This window comes from Populus euphratica, unplaced genomic scaffold, assembly GCF_000495115.2.
Source record: "Populus euphratica unplaced genomic scaffold, PopEup_1.0 scaffold30.1, whole genome shotgun sequence".
Classification (NCBI taxonomy): domain Eukaryota; kingdom Viridiplantae; phylum Streptophyta; class Magnoliopsida; order Malpighiales; family Salicaceae; genus Populus; species Populus euphratica.
This window is the reverse complement of record NW_011499869.1, coordinates 578,411-594,284: the sequence shown is the minus strand read 5'-3', so window position 1 is coordinate 594,284 and position 15,874 is coordinate 578,411. Positions and strand designations below refer to the sequence as shown.

General features: G+C 33.1%; 1 protein-coding gene across 2 annotated transcripts; it reads right to left on the bottom strand.

Moving 5' to 3' along the window:
* Positions 1–1,518: 1,518 nt before the first annotated feature.
* LOC105126792 (histone H2A variant 1) lies at positions 1,519–3,536 on the bottom strand. 2 transcript variants are annotated; one of them, XM_011027775.1, is made up of 3 exons: positions 3,404–3,536; positions 2,874–3,002; positions 1,519–2,073 (listed from the first exon to the last, which is right to left on the bottom strand). In XM_011027775.1, the coding sequence occupies exons 2-3, from the start codon at positions 2,988–2,990 to the stop codon at positions 1,777–1,779; spliced, it is 414 nt and encodes a 137-aa protein (XP_011026077.1). In that variant the 5' UTR covers positions 2,991–3,002; positions 3,404–3,536; the 3' UTR covers positions 1,519–1,776. The 2 variants fall into 2 exon arrangements, with proteins under 2 accessions (XP_011026077.1, XP_011026076.1); XM_011027774.1 differs by having other exon boundaries at positions 2,874–2,997; positions 3,404–3,529.
* Positions 3,537–15,874: the final 12,338 nt, after the last annotated feature.

Here is a 15,874-nt window from a genome sequence, read left to right as displayed (position 1 = left end):
GTCTCTGATTGATCAAGAAGATAGATAGGTTAAGATGCCTGCGCTGAATTGTAGGAGCTAGTTTTTGGCAGAAGAGGAGCACAAGGCAACAAAGAGAGGTTGTCGAGCATTTTAAAGAAAAACGACGAGAACAAAAATTGGTTTAATCTTTTTGGTTTATGATTTATGGAATCTTACAACCTCATTGTGTCATTGCATCTTCCATTCGGACAGAAGATGCTCCTTTTGTTTTGAATGTATATAGTCAATTACAAGTGGACTTCTATTTGTACATTGATTATCATCGCCACCTTTTCGGACCTCTTCCATTCAACTTGTATCACATCGAAGATCAAATATTACAAAACATACTCCCAAAGAATCTTTCACTAGGAAGCCGTCAATTATCCTCTTATTATTTTTCCGGTGAACTGCTTAGCTCTCTTTAGACTTTGTTTTATGTGTTTAGTATTGTGCTGTACTGTGATTTTTAAAATTATTTTTATTTTAAAATATATAAAAAATAATTTTTTTAATTCCTAATGTCAATACATTAAAATCATCTAAAAAATTAAAAAATAAATTGTTGTATATTTGAGATAAATTAATATGGTTTTTTTATAACATTAATTTCAGAAGGAAATGTAAGCCGCCGGGTATCTTTTTGTTCGGTTTATGTCTTCATGTTAAGAAGACGTCAAATATTACACCAAGCCTGGGCCAAAGCACGTCTGAGTGTTTGTTTTAGAGGTGAAGTTGAGGTTTGGGTGTGTAACTCACCAAAAAAGCTTAAAAAAATTAGTTTTTATAATTAAATTTTATACATAATTAGATTTTACCCAACCATAACCTCAATTACAAGAACTAAAACAAACAACAATTAGAACTTGTCTCATCCCGTAGCGAGTCACCTCAATAAGGGTGGGCTTAAGAAGATGTCTGGATTCTATATCAAAACAAAACAAAAGGATACCACCACATAGTATTCAGGGACAAGACAGAACAAGAACAAGAACAATGAAAGAATTTGTGTTGGTTAAATATGAAATGCTTATTTATGCATTCTTTTATTTGATTATTAATAAAAGACTAGATTTGTTATTCAAGCTTCGCTGCGGATTGAGCAAATTTATTTTTTGATGTAAAAAAAATATAAGGGTAAAAAAATTTCAAGTTTCAAGATATTTGTTTAAGCGGTAATCTAAACAATACAAAAAAATATAATAATAAAAAAATATTAAGATGTTATATTAATTAATTTATCCTTCATAGTACCTAACAATTGCTTTACCGGAGAAGTAAAGTTAGTTAATTAATTATATATCCTTCATGCACTTCATCTTGCAAAAAGTGCCCGTATTTTGAGGACATGAGCTTCTGGTTATACTCGTCCTTGAACTAAAAACAGCATGCTTCTTCTGCTTACGAGAAGTTAAGAGGCAACTCGCCCGACGACCTTTCAGTTGTAATAGCATAGTTTTAAATCACGGGATTTTTTTCGTTTTTCTGGGAAACACCGCATTAAGTGGCACAGAAGCATGGAAGTAAGTCAAGAGGATGCTAAGAAATTTAAGTTGCGGATCCAAAAAACAGCATTCCTATTCTAAACAAAGGCACTAGTTCTAGAGGACAAACCTAGAAGCCAAACGATATGTACTTAACTAAGATGCCCCTACCCACACATAAACATAACATTAATACCAAACAAATCTATCTTAACCTAAACCAAGACACAGTCACCAAATTAAACACATAATCTTCCAGCTGAAAGCAACTTGAGATCAGGTGCCAACAACTTCACTCTTTGGTGGTTTTGTTGATGAGAGACTTGTGAATGTGAGGGATCACACCACCACCAGCGATGGTTCCCTTGATGAGGGTATCCAGCTCCTCATCTCCTCTGATGGCCAGCTGCAGATGCCTTGGAGTAATTCTCTTCACTTTCAAATCCTTGCTAGCATTGCCAGCAAGCTCAAGAACCTCTGCTGTCAGGTATTCAAGGATTGAAGCTAAGTAGACAGCAGCAGTGGCCCCAACTCGCCCATGGGCAGAGATCCTTTGCTTCAGATGCCGGTGGATACGACCAACAGGGAACTATACTCAGTCATCATTGACATAAAAAGGTCATGTCAGATAAACCCAACCATCAATAAATCATAAGAGTATGGAACAATGCCACCATGAAAGAAAGAAACTTCTTAAACAGAACGCATGCCCTACCGTAACCCATGTTTTATTCTATAAACCCAAGGAATGACCATATGAAAAACTCTACAGCAACCCTAGTTTTAAAACAAGATAGACACTGCTATTCTTCTGATAAGCTCAACTGAAACACTAAAACCGAAATCAACACAAATGGCAAGCTTAAGGATCTTTGATCTAGCTGTGAATACCCCCCCACTCACTAAAGGGTTTGTTCGGTTTGGTTTGATTTTCAAACCAAAATCAATTTATGTAAAACATAACTACGCATACCAAACATACTGTATTGTTAATGTTTGTACAGGGCACTCTCTTCCCGCCCAACCACTTTGTTCAATTTCCTTTGCCTAGCATCAGCCGCCGCAAATGCTACTGGCTACAACACATAGTATAACCTTCAATCTCCACCAAAATAACTATAACAACAGCTACAAAATTTATTGTGTGTGCAAGTAATTTACATGCATCGAATGGGGATTCTATTTAATCACGAGAAGACTCACATCCTCAAAATACGGGCACTTTTTGCAAGCAATATGACAACTACAGTTAGCTATATCATCCTAAAAAGTAATTGTGGGATGCGTAATATAAATTATTAAGAGATAATCTTCAAATTAAGGCCAACCTCATTCAAATCAACAATAATGAACGAACACGTAAGTCTTAATTTATTGGGACTGTGTTACCTGAATGCCAGCACGAGAAGACCTAGAGACCGGCCTCTTCTTGTCCTTGTCTTTGTCCTTGTTAGCTGCTGCAGTTGTTTTCGTTGCCAGAAGCCCCTTTCCTCCTTTTCCAGCCATCTTCCACCTTTTCTTTTCAAAAATTCAAGTTCTCAAATTAATAACAATTAAACAAAACAAAAAGAATATGCTTCCCTAAAACACTGTCATCAAAATGTAGTTTGAGATTATATATACAATTAGACCAAAAAGAAAGGAAAGCCCCCCCATATGATGAAAACAACTGACTGATACTTCTAATTGTGGGAGAGAAAGAAAGAGATCTGTCCTAAAATTCTTGGAAAGACGAGAGAACTGAGACGTGAAATACGATCCAGGCAAAACCCACTTAGAAAACTCTTAAATCTTAACAGAGTAGAAAATAATTTAAGCAAAGAACAGTAAAAGAAAGAAAATATGAAAGGCCAAGATATCCAGTTCGAAAAGTTAAAACAAAAAAAATGGAAACCAGAATGAGAGGGAGACCGAGAGACCTGAGGAGATTTGAATCTTGAGAGGAGTGGGAGCCGTGGAGATGGGATGAAAATGAGAGGCTGGCGTATGTTGTTGAGGATTATAATGAACAGATTCAATAAAGAAAGTGGGAATTTGAATGTGCAAAAACCTAAAGAGGCGGTCTCTTTTGGGTGGGAAAAACTCTCCAAATTTTCGATTTCAAATTTTCGGCTCTTTTGTTTTTTGTTTTTTTTTACCCTTTGTGGACTAATTTATTTTGCTTTAATTGCAAGAAATACCCTTGCACCTGCTTGACGCGTGTCCCAGTAAACTGAAATCCAACGGCTCTACTGTGTCCTTTGGTCAACAGTAGAAATCCCTGCTTCCTTCGTCACTTGTGATGTGTATATTTTTATGGTAAAGCGTGTAAAAGGTTGTCTCCTGGCCTGGTCGAGATCCAGAATAGGAGCTTCCGTATGTTTATCGTAATTTATTTTACCCCGTAGTTGTCAAATATTAAAAGACATTTTCTTTAAAAAAAAACAATTAATCTAGTTCAGTTCAAACTTGGTTTGTTTGATAGTATTAAATAAACTATTAAAAAATTAAGCAAATAAATTTAATTTATCATAATTAATATATGATTTAGTTAAACTTTTACTAAAAAAAATTTTTATATAAAATACTTTCATGATTTTTTCATGCTTTATAACATTGTGGAAAATTTATTAATAAATTTCATTTTTTAATAAAAAATAAAAATAAGTTTTAAATAGAAAAACATGTTCATAAATTTTATTTTTTAATAAAAAATAAAAATAAATTTTAGATAGAAAAACGTGTTTTCCAGTTCAATTATTGAAAAACACTTTTCCCATGAAAAAGTTTAAGAAATTAAAGTGATACAATGTTTTATTATCTCCATATACATGGTATTTTAAAATATAGTATCATCATAGAATAATAAATTAATAATGTATTTATATGGAAAATAATACATTAAGATATATTAATATACAATATTGGTGTATACAATACTTTAATTTATAATATTGCTATAGAGTATATTGATAGAAACAATAAAGGGTCTTGCCAAGATATTGTGGATTTCACTATGCACACACACATGAAAATATTATATGTTATAATAATTAAATTATATTTTTGTCCTTTCGAAGAAAAAATTGATTGCCTGGGCTTGAAGGGTAACTTGATCCTTTTTTAATAGCTTGTTGGTCTCTAAATAACTATTGAAGAGTATTTTCATATTATTTTACTTTTAAAAAAAATAATAAAGTGATTTATTTACCCTTCTAATATTTTTTTTTGTTTTACAATGAATGTTTTGGTCTTTTTTATTTTTCAGAATAGTCAAATAATATTTTACCCATAGAATATAAAAAATAAAAAAGACACAAATTTAGAGAAAATTTCATCTTTACACTGGGATTTTTGTTGATTTCAAGATTTATAAAAGGTATTTTAGATATTTTTTACTTAGTAAGTATTTTTAATAAAAAGTTATAGACATGTTTTCCTAATGTATCTACACACGAGAAAAGCCCACATCTTTTAGATGGGACATATAGCGTCTCTTGGTGTTTAGATATACTTCACCGTGTTATTAGAAGGATTACCTCATTCTTTTTCTTTATACGTGGCATGCGATGATGATTGATGAATAGTTTATCATTGATAATTTTTTTTCCTTACTTGCTTTTCTATATTCTAGAGAAAGTCAAAAACCTGTTTCCTTTCTTTTCTACTTTTCATTTATAGTCTGTATATTTTTTTATTGTTTATTTTCATCCTTTTATCCTGTTGAGAAAGTTTTAAAATGTTTATTTGGTTTTTAAATTACAATTTGTTTATATTATTTTTTCAATTCGATTTTTTTTTTTACTTTGGCTTGTTTGTTAAAGTTTTGTTATTTTTAATTTTCATATTCAATAAAAGTTTATGTTATTTTATTTTATCTAGTTTAGTTCTTATTTTTTCGAGTTTCTTTTCCTTTCATTATTTATTTTTTTTTCAATTTAACACCTTAATTTAGTTTTTTTTTAATGCCCTTTGATCTATTCTTTTTTAATTATATGATCTGGGATTTTTTTTTATTATTTTCTTATACCACTTTATCTTCCTACATTATTTAAAAAAAAGAACAAAGATTGACTTTATAATTATCTTCAATTTCCTTTTTGTCAACTTGTCTTGATATTATTACTCAAGCCACGGGTTTTATAAAAAAAAAATTTAATTAATTTTTTTTAAATAATTTGTTTTATATTGAATTTTGAAGATTGTCCTTCTTATTTTATATAAATAAGCTTTATTTTATATAAAAAAATATTTATTTTAAAATAATGTTTCAGATATGTCTAGCATTGCGCAGTATTTTTTTTTTAAAAAAAATTTCCTACTTTGTTTCGTAAGCATTTCTATCTCTATTATCCTTTATTGATTTTAAGAAATAAATTTAATAGATATAAATAGGTAAATATTTCATTTTACAAGAATAAATATCTTAACATGCTTTTATTTTATTTTTAGTTTTTTAATTATTGTTGGTGATTTTATTTATTTATTTACATAAATAATTATCGATTTATTTGATTATATATCCAGAAAAACTTTTTAATTTATATTTTGAATTTTTTTATCAAAAAAATATCAAAATATTTTCTATATCCAAGTTTTTTATATACATTATGATTCGTGGTGGAACACTGGTGAAATTGTCTGTTAGAATATAAACCACATAAATTATGTTATAACATAAGGATATAGATAATAAATTTATTTTCAATATTCTTCTAACACCAAAAATTAATTACATGTATATAACAAGATATTTAAATTTTTTAATATGATATGCATAACGGATTTTATAAAAGAAACTATATATAAATATATGATATAATAAGATCATGGACAAAACTGTCGTTGTGTATTAGAGTTTGGAACAAATACAAGAAAAAGATTACAAAAACGATGAAAAGATGGAGAATTTCACTTCCCATGTGAAGTCAAACCCAGAATTTATCTTGATTCCTTTGTTAATGCCGAAGGATCGTTCTACGACTTCATATAAGCCTTAGGATTAATATGAAATGATAGTCAAAGTTTAAGAATAGAGTTGAAATGTAACAAATACTATAGGGACTGAATGATAGTTTTTGCAGCAATCACATGCTTCTGCCCAATCAGAAGTTGTCACGTCATCAATTATATCCACCCCACTCAGTGCATCTCCGCAGCATGTTTAAGGGTAGTCAATAAAATAATATTTGTTTTTAAGAAATAATATTTTATCAAAAAAGTTAAAATACGGAGAAGGTACAAATAACCATCCAGCAAGGATATTTTATTTGCACTTGTCCCTTCGTTCTCTTTAAAAACTGGTGCAAGAAAATGAAATGCATGGTGAAGATGAAGAAAATGAGACCTCTTCTTCTTCCTCTTTAAAAACTGATGCAAGGAAAGGCCGCTGAAAACGAGGAGAGAGAGAGCTAGTGGTGTGTTTTAGTCGAGGAGGGAAAGTTCTTTGGCAGCCATGGGTGGTTTTGTTGGTTGCTGGTGAGGCGTGCACAAAGAGGCTGTGGCGTGAGCTTCGGCTGACGGGAGTAGATGAAGAAAAAGAAAATTATTTTTTTATTTAATGGATTGTTAAAATTGCATTTATTATTGGAATGCACGAAAAAAAGAAGAAGCTATATTTATACTATTTAAAATACCGTATTAACTATTTAGCTCTTTCATTCATGCGAAGTATCAGAAAGCCTTTTCCCCAAGGTGATCTCCTGCAACTCCGCCGTCCTTTGCACCGTCGTACAATACTCCCCGATGGGCTGAAAGGAAAACGGGAAGGGCGAAGACTCTGTAAGCAATAGGGCCACACACTTGCAGATTCTATGAGCTGGAGGCATGAATGTGGAACGTGTAAACAAGCGACACACAGCACGTCAGTGGCATCAGGTGGTGATCTATCGCGTGAAGAGAAAGGCAACGCCATTTCTAGCATACATTTTGAGGATAGGAGTCCGGTTCGAGAAAGTAATATGATGCTTCCTGCCTTCTCTTCCAAGTTCTGTCCCTTAATTACCTCTCAATTAATGGCGTTAAGGTCTCGTATGAGATTCTCAAGTGTATCCTGACGTGGTGGAATACGAGCAAAGACTAACTCAAAAGCTTTTGCATTGCATCTCTCAAACCCTTGGAAAAAAAAAATTAGGCTAAATATATCAAAACCACTATGAACTTCTTGGCCAGCTAGCCATTTTAGAATTTCTTTCGTTCAGTCAAGTATCATTTCTACAATCATTTTTCCGAGAGATGTGTATTGCAGAAGTGGCTAGACGTTTTCTTTGCAATTGCAGGGGATGGTGAGTTCATGGCAGCATTTGTTGTTAAGCATAAGAGAATAAAACACGACTTTACATATCACTGTGCCCAGTTGTACGCTCCAGAGTTAAGATGAACAAGCTGATCACACCCCTACAAGGACCTATGATGCTTGCATAGTTTCATAACTACATGGATAACAATCTTTTGGGTGCAAGTATTGAAAACAATATCTGGAAAATGGCTATATGGCACATCAGATACTTTTCACATGCGCATTCCCAGTTTTGTAGAATCTTTGTGGGTACAGGGATTTTTCAAAGTACTAATTTATATCAGTGCTAGTGCAAATGGCATTGATAACACAGCTCTAGAAATTTTCAAAGACACCATTTTTTTCCTGAAAAACCTTTCCACTTTCCACAAGAACACAACTCAAATTTGCACCCGGGCTACACTCACTTCTAATCAAATTTTCACCCGGGCTACACTCGCATCTAATTGAGAAATTCTTTTGATCATCAATCAAATTGGAAAAAAATTATCGGTTACTGGACATGCGTATCTTGGTCTATTAATGCAGGGGTGTTGCAGTCGTCGCAGAGATGGGGAGAATTTACTCTTGGAAGAAACCTTTCAGGCATAGGATAGAGTCATGGTAGTCAGAGGGGATTTAGATACACAGATTACCATCAGTGAAAAATAAGATGTTTCTGTTATGCAGACAGCTAAGCAAGCCAGCTATTGTTGGCCCCCAGCTGTTTGAATACATGGTCGATCCTGTACCAACTGGATTTAAATTTGCTGGTGCCTCTGGAGAAGTTGGACAGCAGGCGAATGGATTGATGCTTTCTGATCGGTCAGCCATGGATCAATTGCCCGAGAATGCTTTAGCTGTTCTTAGAAGTGTCGGTTTTGAGAACTGAGAGGTGGTGGAAGGAGAAGAAACGCCATGACCCCGTGGATTTTCCTGTTATCTCCCCTGTTGGTATCTCACTGGAAATACGCAGACAGCTGCCAAATTGGGTATGCCTTCATCTCCCTTTAAATTTTTATACCTGACAAGATTTTGCATTTAAATGCTAGGGTATACAAGTCCAAGGAGTCTATGTCATAAGAAGGAATTAGCTCCAGTTATCCCATATCCAGTCTTGTTTGTACAACTCCTTGTTACTTTTCCTCTTTGTCAATTACAATGTGTGTTTTTTCTTTTGGAATTTCAGCAAACAAATTGGAAGATGATACACTTTTCGTTTATGCAGAAACTGGGCAAGTGACACATCTTCAGTCCTATTTCTCGACCTGACCTCCCAATCCTTAGGTTTTTGCATCTTCATTGTCTGCCCACAGGCAATAGAACTTGCAGTGGGGTTTGACACAATTCTGCCTTTATTGGAAGGCAATCTAAAAGGCATTTTTTGCTTCTTAATTCAAGAGGGATGACTATGTCCTGTGACCTTGTCATTGTTTCCTCTGATGTGCTTCAGTCTATTTGAAGTGATAAGTGTTTCCTCAGCGTAATGTTCCTCAGGTTATACTTCCATGCTTGCCTTTGAATCCATTTAGGTTAGGCATTTGTTAATTTAACGTACACTAATCAATTGAGATACCCAAAAAAGCGAGTGATCACCATTACATATTCTAGTCGTCATTGCGAGGTGAAGGAGAGCATTCATACCACCTACTGTTCTTTTTCAACTTCAACAGGCTGAAGCGCTAGCTAGAGAAATGGCCTTTAAGAGCCGTTTTATGCCTTCTTTTTTCCTGTATGTTGAAGTGTCAACCGATGCAAGTATTTTTGTTACTTGTGATCTGGCTTTGGTTGTACTAACGGTATGGAGGAATTTGGACTGGCAATAAGATTTTTCTACACAATACTCGTTTGTCATTCTGTTTCTGGGCAGCATTTTGCCATCTCATGATCAAATACACATCAAGGACCCATTTTGCCAGGTGAAAGTGTCGAGCAAGCATATATTCATCAATGTTGTTTTAAATTGCAGAGGTCAAATTGCTTAAAATTTGTTGTATATATTTTTTATGTATGATGCAGAGAAAGCTATGGATTTAAGGTTAGCACACATCTAAACTCTGAACTCTAAGACCACGTAAAGCACAAACAAAGTTGGAAAAGTCTTGTAGTTTTTTATTTGATAAAAAGTCCTATAAAATCTGAAAAGATAGGCTTAAATACCTTACACACCCGCAATAACTAGAAAACTATCAATAAGGAAAAATAATGAAGCTTAAATCTAAAATTAAAAAAAGGAAAAAGCCTAAAATACATACTCAAGCTTCAAATGCAATTTTAATAGCCTTCAAAGTAGAATTTGACGAATCTAAATGGTGCAGATACTTGGCAAGCAAGTGGAAAGCTCAACCCAAGTCCATTTTTCTGCTAGGGATCTCCTGTATAATTTAAATTCAATTTAATAACCGGATTAAAAGTTATGAATACTTTTAATTAAGTTTTCCGTTTTAAACAACTTCTTAGACCCCTTTTGTTTTTAATCCATAAAATTGGCTAATTGTTACACATAAATTCTTGTTTGAATTAACAAGGGTAAATATTCCTTTTGTCTCATTTGTTTTTTCAGACCTTGTTCAATTTAGAAAATATTATATTATTAGAACGTAAAGAAGAAAAATTGAGATATATATATTACAAATATTTTTCTAGTAAAAAAATATAAATTATATAAAGATTAATTTGATATGATATTATTAATTTAATGGGTTAAAAAATAACCTGGATAACTAGCAAAAACATCGTTTAATTTACAAAAGCCAAGAAAATATATTTTTTAAAAAATAATATTGAAATAAAAACATATTGAATCTATTTTGATCAATTTAGGTTAACATGTTAAATTCTTGACTTAAATCATAAGATAATGATAACACTATATAAAAAAATTAAAACAAATTATGAAATTCAATTATCAATCAATATTCAAGAATGAAGTTGAATTTTTTTTTTTAAAAAATTACTTGAGTTAATTTGTCAAACTTATGATCCAGATTATGAGATTATAATAACTTCATAGAAAATAAAAAAAAATCAATTCGGGTTAACCTTTTAAATCTATGATTAATTTCATGAAACAGTGAAATAAATAAAAATATCCTAAAGTTTAATTTTAAATAAACTTATTGTTGAAGGTTGATTTAAAAAAAATCAATATAAAAAAGATATAATAGCAGGACTTGAGTTTACCTGAGTTAATATCATATTTTGACACTAAAATCGATTGCTTTAATGGTTAGAATCCTCATTAATAATAATATTTTTTTCTATATTAAAATTTCTTGAGTCTTTTTTTCTCTTCCAAAAAAAAAGATTGAAAGATAATATATAATATTACAAATAAATTTTTTAAAATTAAAAATATCGATTAATCTAAGAGGAAAAAAAAACAGTGGATGAAAATCATCTTTTAAGACAAATTTAAAAGCTGCCATTTATTTCATTCACTTTTTTTCGCTTCTGTTTTTTATTTTTTAATTCAACTTTTTCAAAGAAAAAAAAAACAAAAAAAAATATGCATTTGAATCCAGTTCAATAGGTTAAATCATGCAAAATAAAAATTCAAGAAATTAAATTAATTTTTAAAAAAGATCACTTCTCACTGCAGCCCTATTACTGTTAATCGCCTCACAAATCACTGCTCGCTTAGCCCGATTACTGTTAATCACCTCTCAAATCACTGCTTCGATACACAGATACGTGTGATGAAAAACAGTAATCACGCACCTGTCTCAGTTTATGTTAATAATAATAATAATGGTCTATGCATTACAGCATTGCGTGTTTTCACCTTTCGTTGCTAGTTAATCTGAGCTCTCTACTATAATCTGGGCGCATAGCTGTTCCCCCCAACGTTGATGAGCAGATAGTTGTTTTTTCCGTCCCATATAGTTGCCAACTTCAAGAACAGAGTACTTCGCCGTCAGATGGTGCTCCGAACCATGGTCCCTTAAGGTGCCATTGACTCTGTATGAACCATTGAGACTCCATCTATTCTCCCTGGTCTTCTCTTCCCACACGAGCCTCTCCAAAATCAACTAAATGATCATAATGATATAGCCATTAACGGAACTGGTGCATCGTATAGGTGGTAATAGAAATTCTTATGGTTCTCCAGGAGTAAGTACCCGTATACTATATATATTGACGATTGCTCTGTTGAAAAGTTGGGTTACTATATATATTTTATATGTATCTGCTTCCATAAAGAAGTGAAGCTGTGCTCACAAACAAGGGTTACTGTATTTGTTTCCATTAAGAAGTGAAGCTGGGCGTCCTAAAGCTGTTTTAATATTTGAGAAGTTCTTAAGGAGACCTGGTTTACGTAATCATTGACTGTTCCCAGATACTCCTAAGCTCTTAACAGCCTGTTTCTGTTTTTGCAGTGGAAAAGTATTTTTAAAAAAACATTAATTTTTTTTATTTCATATCATTTTTTATATATTTTTTTATTGTTTTGATATATGTAAGAATAATTTTTTAAAAAAAAACACTTTCAACAAAACATTACTACAGTCTCAATCGTGCCCTAAACCCGTAATTGATAGACCATCCACTGTCTACTCTTTGTCAAACAGGTGAATTGATGGGCAAGTGTGAAAATTGCGACCCTAAAACGCGTTGAAAAGCACTGTGTCGAAGTAGAGCACCAGAAAATCTATCAAAGTATTGACAAGAAAAAGTAGACAAGAAAAGAAGCAAGGCCCAGACATGGAGAAGAGGAAGGGATTGTATTCCCCTGGGATCCATTTGCTGTAATGCTGCTTATCTCGATGAATTTGTAGCGACATTTCAACCGGACGACGTTAGTGCGGAATTCAAGGAAAAGAAGGGGAGGTATTGATCCACGGACCAGAAAGAAAGGGAACCGATGGGTCCTGGCCCTAAAGAAGTCTCGGATAACATCATTAACTTTGCCCCAAGTCAACGAAACTTGTGCTGTGGTTGATCGGCAAGCTAGTCGAGTAAGGTTCCTGTGAACACCTTTTAGCTTTACTTATTTCAAATAGCTTAGCCAATGACAACTTACCGAATGTTTCAGTTCTTAACTCAACAGGATTTTCAGCCAGTTTGAATATCAGGAGTCATCTTTCTTTCGATATCGCAACGACAGGGACATATGATATCGCTTGAATTGCAAGACATGGAATTTTTCCACCGGGGACCTTAAACTGTAACCAACCAGGAGTTGACACTGCAGAGGGGAAGCCCATCTGTGCCTCATCATATGATATAAAGCCACAGAAAAAGGGCAAAATAGTGATTGCCGAGCTATAAAAAATGAATAAATTGGAGAAAAAAATCATTATTGTTCATGAGGCCACATGAAAAGGGCAGGCAAAGGCGTGGTCCATGGAACAAAGTCTATCCTGCTAGCCTATTTCTCTCCACTAACCTCCCACCACACTACTTCCTTCACAAAGAGATTTGAGACAGTGTCGCCACCATGCTACCCAAAAGGTCGCCACAAGCAAAATAACTGGCAGGAAAGGAAGGGAGAGCACAGGATGGCTTTTTATTATTGTTTTTATTAATTTCTGAACCACAGTGGATCCCATAATAGATTGGATAACTCATCTAATCCACCACCTCAAAACTGTCTCCTCCCGTCCACCACTAATCTCCAGATTCTGGTCTCGCATGAGGTCGATCTGCTGCAAAAAACTAATCCATACACCTATCATAACCCAGTAAAATTGCTGTTCAACCTTGACTAACATAGCTGAGAGCCCAAGTACGCGCAAGTATTTCTTGTGCGGCAATAAAGTGGGTTGGGATTTCTGGGCGGATGGAATAGTTCTTTGTGGCCCACCATGATACGAACTGATTTCTTTCTGGGGTCCAGTTCAAACACTCGGCTGCCCTTCCTTTGTTGGAGCCCGCAATCCTCATCATCTACTGGGCCCAGTGTACGTGTGCATTAGTAAGTGGTCAGTTCGGCTACCCTGTACTTGTAAATATCAGTTTCTGGTCCAAACCAAATACAGATGGTCGGCGAAAAACTTATTTTTAGAAAAAGCAAGTCTATAATCAGGTTTTTTTCTAAGACAATTTAATACAATTTGTAAGGATATAACATTTGATCAAAAAAATATTTAATAGACCTTTCTTTTACCTTAATGAAAATCATGGTTGAATGTGAATTAATTAACCGCTAAAGAAAATATTTCTATTGTTCTAAAGTATTATAATAATTATTTTTTAAACTGTTTTAAAATATATTCAAATAAAATTATTTATTTTTAAAAAATTATTTTTAATATTAACTTATCGAAATCATCAAAAATAATAACAAAATAATTTTAAATAATTTTTTTTTTTTAATTTTTCTACGAGGCCACGTGTGTTTATAATATTTGTAGATATGTTTGTTTTTTTTTATTTTTTATTTATTTGAATATCCGGACCAATTTGTATATACCACGACTAATTTTACAGTCCATTAAATAATTTACGGTGAATATATAAAATATTATGAAACTGACAAGCATGTATAATAAAATTTAAACCAGATACAAATAAATAGAATAACCCCACCCATTTTAACCATTCTCATCGTTAGTGCCCGGTCTTCTCGAAAACTATATCTGGGCACACGCGTAGGAAATCGAACCAGTCTACCATGTGTCCCTTCTCTGGAATACTCGGAACTCGGAACTCAACGTATCCGAGAAAGAAAGAGACAAAGAAATAAAAAGAGATATAAGAGAAGAGACAGTCGCAGAGAAGCTGAAAGCTTCCTTGAACTCGAAGATCTGGTCATCAGGGAGCTGATCGGCCATTTTTATTTTGAGTGGAGGAAGATATCAGAGAGAGAGAGAGAGAGTAAATGTAGTCATCATAATGGGAGTCAATCTACATGGGTCCAAAAGGGTTAGGAACTTATGCTGGAAAGAGACAAGTAACCCAGGAAGGAAACAAAGGCATCTACAAATATGATATGGACATGAGATATAATACTCCGTAAACCATACATGTAAAAGTTTGATGAATCCCATTCTAAAATACATACATATCATGTTTTCAGATAGTATTTATTTCGTACTAAAACAATAACAAATAACTATGTTTTTAGAATTTAATGTTTTTTAATATATTTATTGTATTTTTTTTTTTACAAAGATAGTAATTTAAATATTCAAAAATTCTCAAATTCATCCAAGTATAATTTTTTTAGGTATTAAAAGCTTTTCATCGAGAAATGTATTTTTTTTATAAATGTATTCCTTTATTACATACACTTAATTTACTCATAATTCAACTATTAAAAAATATTATTTTTTAAAAATTTAAATTTTAAAACATCATCCATCAATTATTAATAATGATTCACATTTGTCAAACATTATCCGGAAAAACTATTATGAAATTAGTTTTCAAGTATTAAAATCAAATCAATTGTATTTTAACAAAGCAGTCTCAATCCTTACTGTTTATTTACAGGAAATTAATTTCTGACAAACTCTTCCTGACAATCCTGATGACTAATTTAACTTCTTGCCCTCCTTAGGATGCCTTACTTTGTCCACTGAAAAGGGGAAACGTTGATTCGTGAAAAACCGATGCCGATGGAGATGTGCCGCAAACATCCTGTTTGGTGCCGTGTGAATCCCACCGCCGAGAACATACTTTGGAGAGTACTCTTTTGTTTCGATATCCGAAGAACCATGGCCATGTTCATGAACTGGGAAATGTACGGTAGACGAGCCTTCTCACAGTCATTATTGAAGATATGGACAGAGATCACTGTGAAATTACCTATTCTCTCCGTCATCACGCATTTGCCAAACTCATGGAGATGCCGATGAAGCTAGAAAGTTCAATTAAATGCTACGCTGTCCATTGGTTTTGTGGGAAAGGATACAGGGATCCGAGAGACAGGCCACATGGAGTTTTAAGTTTTGGTTATGTAATCTTCATTTAATTATGAATTTGTTACCTTTCTCTTTCAGACAAACAGTGACAAACTGAAAGCAGTTTGGTCAACGAAATTCTTGAGAAGAAGGTTGATTTTGTTTTTGCTTTACAAGGTATGATAATTGGAAGAGGGAGGAACAAGCGGCTACTAATAAGCAATTAATAGTAGTTACCTCCTTTCTTAAATGCTATAAAATTTCTAAAATGTCCTCCTTTAATTTAG

Excerpts from the sequence above, each read along its gene's own strand:
- LOC105126792 (XM_011027775.1), bottom strand. The coding sequence starts at position 2,990 with ATGGCTGGAAAAGGAGGAAAGGGGCTTCTGGCAACGAAAACAACTGCA. Across the intron at positions 2,074-2,873 it reads CTTCTCGTGCTGGCATTCAG|TTCCCTGTTGGTCGTATCCA; the intron begins GTAACACAGTCC and ends GACTGAGTATAG.